General features: G+C 38.9%; 1 protein-coding gene across 1 annotated transcript in view; it reads right to left on the bottom strand.

Moving 5' to 3' along the window:
* Positions 1 to 2,050: 2,050 nt before the first annotated feature.
* The window catches only part of LOC112631308 (aldo-keto reductase family 1 member C1 homolog), an 81,142-nt gene continuing 74,514 nt past the window's right edge, over positions 2,051 to 8,678 (bottom strand). Inside the window, exons 8-9 of the mRNA XM_025396240.1 lie at positions 6,582 to 6,664; positions 2,051 to 2,093 (exon numbers count right to left, since the gene is read on the bottom strand). Coding sequence (XP_025252025.1) covers positions 2,051 to 2,093; positions 6,582 to 6,664 — 126 coding nt within the window. The remainder of the gene's footprint in view (positions 2,094 to 6,581; positions 6,665 to 8,678) is intronic.

Consider the following 8,678-nt stretch of genomic DNA (forward strand, 5'->3'; position numbering starts at 1 on the left):
TATGGTTGGATAACATACTCTGTATAATTTCAATTAATTTCTATTTGTTAGATTTTTATAATTTTGGTTGTTTTCTACATGTTGTGGTTTGCTTTATGGCCAGAATATGGTCTGCTTGATCATGCTCTTTGGGAATTTGAAAAGAATCTGTTTTGTGCTATTGTTAGGTAGAATGTTCTATATATCCCAGTTAGATCCTGTTGGATGTAATTTGATTAATACATAGCATTTTTTGGTGTATCTATTTGTGTAGCATTGGTTGCTGTTGGTATTACATTACATATACACAATTATCACAATGTACTCGTGTCATTATCACTTTGAAAGGAGTACAAAATCCTTACCTCCCTTCATGTTCCTTTACCCTCCCCCATTTATAATATAATTTCATTACATATTTCTACCACATCCATTTAAAACCATATAAGAAATTTAGTTTTTGTTTCAATTGCCAAACATCATTTAGAAAACTCAAGAGGGCAAGAACAATCTACTGCATTTACCCATATTTTTCCTTGCATATTTGTTCTTTTTTTCTTCCTGGTGTCACAAGGTTCTATTTTTTCTTTCCATTTTCTTTCTGTTTAGAGAACTTATTTTAGCCATTATTTTAGGTTAGGTCTTCAAGAAAAAAATCTTTTATTTTACCTTCATCTGCAAATGCCTTCATATCTCTTTTATTTTAAAAAATATTTTTGCTGGATACAAGATTCTGGATTGAAAATTATTTTCTTTCAGCATTTGAAAATTACTGTCACTTGCCTCCATGGTTGTTTGATGAGACATTCACAATTATTTGAATTATTTTTTCTATAGGTTAGTTGACATTTTTCTCTTGCTTTTTCACAAGCTTTTCTTTTCTTTTAGTTTTCATACATTTAATTATGATATGTCTTGGTGTGTATTTCTTTTGGTTTATATTGTTTGAAGATTGCTTATCTTCTTGACTCTATAGGTTTATGTGTATTTCTAAATTTGAAAAGCTTTCAGCAATTAAAGTAGCCCTTATTTCTCTAAGCACTTTTCCAGCCCACCCTTTGCTTCCTTTCCTTTCAGGATTTTGATGGCATGAACGTTAAGTCTTTTGTTAGAGTTCCACAGGTTCTTGAAGCTCTGTTCCTTTTCTTCTTCTGTCTGTTTTCTCCCTGTTGCTCCTATTGGATGATTTATATTACTTTATCTTCCAGATCAATAATTATCTCCTCTGTTTCTTATGTTATGCTATTGATTCCATTGATTAAAATTTTAATTTTGTGTATTGTATTTTTCAGTTCTAAAATTTCCAAATTTGGTTATTCATTTATCTTCTATTTATTTTCTAAACCTTTCTAATTTTTTTTAAACTTTTTATTTTTTCATTTGTTGCAAGTGTGTTTATAATTGTTTGTTGAAACATTTTTACAATGGTTGCTTTAAAATCTTGGTCAGATAATTGTAACATCTTGAACATCTGGGTATACCATCTGTTGCTTATCCTTATTTATTCAACTTGAGACCATCCTTGTTCTTGGTATGATAAGTAACTTTTAAAATTAAAACTTGGACATTTTGGGTATTATATATTAAGTTTTACATTCATTTATAATATCTAATATAATTGTATAGTGTGGATAATTCACAGAAAAGAAAAAATGCTCAAGAACCACAAACAAGTGAAAAAAGTAGATTTCGCAAATTTGGAGGTATACCAAATTATTAGCATTTTTTGAGAGATTCACATCCCCTGTGATCACCCCTTCCAAGGATGTCAGCATTTTAGCCTTAGTGAGATGGGAAAGAAACAAAAAAGCAAATGCCAAAGCTGCAGCAAGTTAGGTTATTTCAAATACATCTTTATTTTGGCAGTTGTGGTGGTGGGGTGAGGTGGGGGTAGGAATCAAGAGAAAACTAGGTTTAGATACTTTTATTTTCTGATCCAGAGTCTTAGGCCAACTCGTAACTGAGCAGGCTAATCAATCTGGAATAAACTAGAAAACTTCCCATCCGTGAGATATTCTCTATTCATCTCAACCCAAATCAATAAACTCTGGAACAACCACAGGCTCTTTTCTTAATATTCATCAAGAAATGGATAATCTGGGTGATGAGAAAAGCTAAAAGGTAAAGGGAGAATCTTAGTCAATTCATTGTTTCTGGGCTGGTAAGACAAATTTCTGTTAAACTGTGTGAGCCTACAGTTAACACAGTTTTCTTTGTGAGTTAAGTACAAACCCAAGTAGTTTTATGATAATAACATACTATTACATGATACTATCATGAATACATTGTGGGCCGGGTGCGGTGGCTCAAGCCTGTAATCCCAGCACTTTGGGAGGCCGAGGCGGGTGGATCATGAGGTCAGGAGATCGAGACCATCCTGGCTAACATGGTGAAACCCCGTCTCTACTAAAAATACAAAAAACTAGCCGGGTGTGGTGGCGGGCGCCTGTAGTCCCAGCTACTCGGAGGCTGAGGCGGGAGAATGGCGTGAACCCGGGAGGTGGAGCTTGCAGTGAGCCGAGATCGCGCCACTGCACTCCAGCCTGGGCGACACGGCGAGACTCCGTCTCAAAAAAAAAAAAAAAAAAAAAAAAAAGAATACATTGTGGAAAATAAATATACCTCCACACATGGGCACACATTCACAAATATACCAATGCATTCCATTTTTGCAATATGTCATTCTACAGCTTGAGAAGATAAACTGTTTGTGTTTATATTTTGAACCTCTAGGAGGGCAGAAACAAATTCTGTGTTTTTTAAAACAATGCTTAGTCTGATTTAATATATAAAGCTAATAAATATTTTAAGGTGATAATGAGGAAGGTGGTAAAATTATTACTGTTCAATGTATGTCAAACATTCAGAAATGATTTATCTATGACTTTTCTTGGGAGAAAATTTTATATTATACCTAGAGGTAGATACAGTGGTTAGAAGATGAAGTCACTTCAATGGGATACTTCCATTTTAGCAAGGGGGATAAAAACTCTTTCTATATATGAAGTAATAATTTTTGACATAGAAAATACCAAGTCATTGAATGTTATTGTTGATTAATATTACTGGTATTTATTGTTAGGGGTACCTGCCTGCATCTCCACTCTCTGTCACCCTTACCCTCTTTATCATTTTATTATGTTATTTATTCAACCAATATGTATTGGGTACCCAGGGAGAGAGTAGTTTAAGAACATAAACAAAACAAAAACCCTGCCCTTGGAATCTAACACTCTAATGTGGTAAAGATAAAATAAACTGAATAAACTAGTAAAATACATGATATGTAAGTTAGGGATATGTGTCAAGGACAAAGATAAAGCAGAGTACAGAGAAAGACTCTTCTAGGACGAGTTGCATTTTTAGATAAGTGACAGAGAAGGCATCATCGAGTGATATATGAGTGAAGACCTGAAGGATGTAAAGGAGTGAGCAATCTAGGCAGGGGAAATGGCCAGTGGAAAGGCCCTAAGACAGGCCTGATATATGTCAGTGATATGGTTTGGCTGTGTCCCTGCCCAAATCTCATCTTGAATTGTAACTCCCACAATTCCCATGTGCCATGGGAGGAACCCAGTGGGAAGTGATTGAATTATGAAGGTGGGTTTTTCCTGTTCCGGTTTTGTGATAGTGAATCAGTCTCACGAGATCTGATGGTTTTAACAACAGGAATTTCTCTACACAGGCTCTCTTTTTACCTGCTGCCATCCATGTAAGACATGACTTGTTTCTCCTTGCCTTCTGCCATGATAGTGAGGCTTCCCCAGACACTTGGAACTGTAAGTCTGTTAAACCTCTATTTCTTTTGTAAATTGCCTAGTCTTGAGTATGTCTTTATCAGCAGTGTGAAAGTGGAAAAATGCAGTCAGGAACAGCATGGAGGTCACTGGTGCTCCATTGGAGTCAAGAGTGGGGAGAATAGCAGGACAGGGACACAGAGAGTTAAGGGAGGGAGTGCCTATTAGCCCTTGTAGGTCTGTGTAAGGAATTTGGTCTTAATTCTGAGTGAAATGGTAGGCTCCCAAATATTGAGGAGTTCCTGCATACACCCTTTTTAACCTGTTCACTGTGGCTACTATGCCTGGGGCTAAAGTATAGAAGAGGGAGGACTACCAGGAGCCAGTTACTTTATCAGAAAGACATTGGTATGAGCGTGGGGTGTGTGTGTGTGTGTGTGCGCGCGTGCGTGTGCATCTGTGTGTGTATATGTGTGTGTCTGTGTGTATTGGGGAAGGGATTGCAGATACCATTATGAGCCCAATTACAGACATGATAATTTGGAGATGCATAGTAGATATCCAAGTAGAGGCGAGTAGACAGATATATAAACCTTGGTCCAGAGCCTTTAACTGAGTTGGATATGATTTGGGGAGTCTATATTTACATGATATTTGAAGCATGAGACTAGATGAAATCAACAATGATGTTAAAGTAGATAGAGAAAGGACAAGAGGTCTAGGCTGAGCTCTAAGTCACTCCAAAACTGAGAGGTCAAGCTAATGAGGAGAAACCAGCAAAGAACATTAGAAGAAATGGCAAGGGTTGAGGGTATTTTCAAGAATGTTAGTATATTCATTGACCCCCAGAATTTAAGCAGGCAAAGAAGGACAGAGGGCACATTAGAGGGTCAAGTAACAGTGAATTATAGGGCATGCGGTAATCAAAGGATTATTGAAGTCGGCCACGTAGAGAAGGAGCTGGACATGTAGGAGGTGATGACTATCCTATTTAAGAGTGATGACTATTAAAACTGACATCCAGACATGGTTATAGTAACTGGTAATGGCAAGGTCTAGAATAAGACTATTAGGTTGACAGGCTGAGTTGGACTGAAGGATAAACACATTGGAAGAGGAAAGTCACAAAACAGAAAGATGAGACTATTACAAGGATTATGTCTGTAGTGTTGAAATCAAAAGAAATTATGACAGGTCTACTGTTGGAGGGAATGAAAACTAGGAACTAAAATCTTTGGTGGATGAGAGAAGACCTGGGAATGCAGCCCTGATGACTGCAAAGGACAGGGGTAGTGCTGGGTTCGTCTGATGACACAAAGTCCAGAGCTGAATGCTTTTAGAAAGAGAATTCCTACTCAATATTCAGGCTTAGCACTACTAAGGTCTTGGGACGGATAACAGTCCCAACTGGAGAGGGCTGATGGGAATCAGTGCTACCAAGAGAAATAGGGTTTCAGCTGTTGGGAAAAGGTGAAAAGAACATGTAGAAAAGACAACAAAGATAAAACGGTTTTGCCAATGGTTGAGGAGGAGGTTTTGCCAATGGTTGAGGAGGAGTTTCAGAAAGCACAGTGAAAAAAATGTTGAGGTGGTGTACACAGAGCTATTTAGGAACCAGGAATTTTAGGCTCCTGTAGTGACTGAACTAATAGTAACAAAGACCATGATAGCCTCAAGGGAGTTAAGGGGCTAGTGAGCAGAGGAGGATGGGAGTCTGTCCAGGAGCTACTGGATTCCTTGCTCTTCCCGTGTTTGGAGATGTTTACATACATAAAAGTACTAAATGTCACTGAACAGAAGAAAAAATAACTTACAGATTTTTCTCTACAGCCTTCTGAGGATCATAGAATCCAAAAGTTTGAAGGGTCATTAAAAGTCTATCTTTGGAAAGAACTTTTTTCCTACCATTGGATTTTCATTATCACCTCCATTTGCTTGATACTCAGCCTCTTCCCTTTTTTCTTCCTGACTTTCCAAACCTGCTTACTCTTTACTATTGAGAACCCCCCCAGACCTGAGCGAAGTTCTGAACATTGTTCAGAAACCACAGCTGAAGATCCACCCCTGTGGCCAGCCTTGCAAGAGAGTCAATTCGGGTTCAAAACCTGAATCAGAGGGGGTGGGCTTTGTTATGGAAATTAGGGAAACATGAGAAATGTTGAAATTTAGAATCAACATGAGAAATGTTGAAATATAGAATCAACAGGACTAGGTGGTTATTTAGATGTAGGGGGTGGTATTTGTGCCATAATGGTGATATTTGTAGTATTACCATGAAGAGTACATATAGAGAAAACATTGAAGGCTTTAATTTTAAGTGTATTAAGTTTGAATTTTGGGAATAAATAGAACTATCTCTAGGGAATTTTAATTTAAAAGAAAATGTTAATTGTAGCATTACCATGAAGAGTATATATAGAGAAAACATTGAAGGCTTTAATTTTAAGTATATTAAGTCTGAACTGTAGGAATAAATAGAACCATCGCTAGAGAATTTTAATTTTAAAGAAAATCAGTGGGCTACAGGAGACCAGGAAAAATGTCTGGGTTAGAGAGAGAAACCATGGAATTATTAGCATGCAGATTGGAGGGAAGCCTAGTGATGAGGGACACATGGAGGCAGCCTGGAGCCAGGAGAGCCCAGTCTTTAACAGGGAGCTTCAGTCTGTATTGAATTCTGCTCACACTCTTGTCTGGGCAGAGCCCTGAGCCTTGGAGAAATAAAAATCTCTGATCTGAAGTCTGAAGAAAAAATGCTTTCCAACAACTTTCCTAAGCAACAGACCCTGCCTTCTGTGGACTGAAATCAGTTGAATTCCCCCACTGTCCTCCTCCCTAGTGTCAACAATGAAACAAGCTACTTACATAGACATTTCCAAATAGCGTATATTCTTGTTCAAGCCGTCTATTGTTTTCATGTCCTCTGGTGTCAGCTGGAAGTCAAAAACCTGTCAGAAATGTGAGAAGATCAGTTTTAATATCCTTGAGGCAATTGCTGTTCCTTTTCTCCCCTCTCCAAAACACACAAATCCATGTAGGACTTCGTGTAGGTTTTATGAGTGAGTTGTCATGGACCAAGGATTCATTCAGTGGCATGTCATGGGAATTTGTCCATTTATAAAGTTGAGATTGTCATCGCTAATCTTCCCTCAGAGACTTTTATTGGGGAGCCGTCATTATAGCAAAGAAATCCTAGAGAATTTTAAGCCCAAACCTCACATGATCTAATTCCTTCATTTGACAGCTATAGAAATCAAGGGATGACTTACTCAGCACCATACTGTAGGAGAAAAACCAGGATTAGGACCCTCTCCTGACCTCTTTAGTGCTCTTTCCAACCATCACACTCTCCGTTGCAGCACTGGGAGACAAAGCCATTAAACATGGTGCTTATATGCATAGAGTGTAAAAGGAGATAAACTGCCCAAATATACCTTGAGAGCTTTGCAAAAGATACCATGGGGAAATGATGTGTCTCTGTCAATCTCCTGCTGCCACCACCCTGCCCTGTACCTGGAAGTTTTCTTTGATTCTCTTCTCATTGAAGCTCTTCACCAGGACCACCACCCCCCACTGCAGCTGGTAGCGCAAGGCAACCTGGCCTGGAGTTCGCCTGTGCTTTTCAGCAATGGCATTGAGTATTGGATCCTCCAGGAGAACTGGGTTGCCTTTTTTCACCCTGAGAGGAGAGGCAGAGATGCTGCAAGTCTGAGGCTGAATATCCATTTTACTTGGGAGCTGCTTATTCTGGTCAGGGATGCTAATCCTCTAGAACTTTCCTCATGACCTTCTGGCTGTCTTAATATGTTTTGCTTCTTTTGTTATATCCAAAGAAGAAGAACAAAGGAATGGAAGGTGGCAGTTCTATTCAGCTCTTATAATGTAGGTCTGGGTTAGGTAAAAGGTTTACAAGTGAATTCACTCCTGCTATCTATTTTTAATTTCCCCAGATAATTGAGAGATTACTTCAGAAGGTATAGTATCTGTGATTAAAATAACTTTACGGGCCAGGCAAGGTGGCTTACACCTCTAATCCCAGCACTTTGGGAGGCCAAGGTAGGAGGATCACTTGAGCCCAGGAATTCAAGACTAGCCTGGGTAACACAGTGAGACCCTGTCCCTACAAAAATAAAAATAAACAATTAGCCAGGCTTGGTGGTGCACTCCTGTAGTCCCAGCTACTCAGGAGGTCTAGGAGGGAAGATCCTGACTTGAGCCTGGAAGGTCAAGCCTGCAACAAGCTGTGATTGTGCCCCTGCACTCCAGCCTGGATGACAGAGTGAGACCCCCATCTAAAAAAAATAAATAAAACAAAATGACTTTATGAAGATTATTACTATTCCTTGTCTGAGTCAGACCCCAAGGCAGAATGTGCAGTCATGACAATGTCCTTGGACTTGCAGAACTCTAGGAGTTTGCTGTGGTTGAGGTAAGGGTGACATTCCACCTGCAGAATGCCAAGCAAGAGAATTAGGTTACAGAACCACCACCACCAAGTTTACCAGGGACATGCAGCGCCACATTGCATGGTATCAAACATCTTTTAGAATACCAGCAACACAGGCCAAGCCATGATTGTCATCCACAGCTGTACCCATGAGGCTCCCACGGGCTTTACTTTGGGATGACAGCCCATAGAGGGCATAGCAGTATTGATTAAATAATTAACTCAGTGCTCTTAGATGGCAGGTTGTATACAAGACCAAAAGAGAATTTCAGTCTCCCAGACTGAAAACCATGGTGACGTCTTTGGTTCTTGTTCATTTATTGTTTATGTATAACGAGCAGCAATTTCTGCCTTTCTTGGTTCTTTAATCTCAGTATTCCTTATTTTTAAGGAATATTCCCATTTTCTTCATTGCTGCGACTCCTGATATCCAATAAATTGTCCCTCAACATTTTTTTGAGACTCTGTCTCAAAAAAAAAAATGTGAGTGAGTGGCCAGGACAGAGTTAAAGGAA

The sequence above is a fragment of the Theropithecus gelada genome, chromosome 9 (genome assembly GCF_003255815.1).
Source record: "Theropithecus gelada isolate Dixy chromosome 9, Tgel_1.0, whole genome shotgun sequence".
Classification (NCBI taxonomy): Eukaryota; Metazoa; Chordata; class Mammalia; order Primates; family Cercopithecidae; genus Theropithecus; species Theropithecus gelada.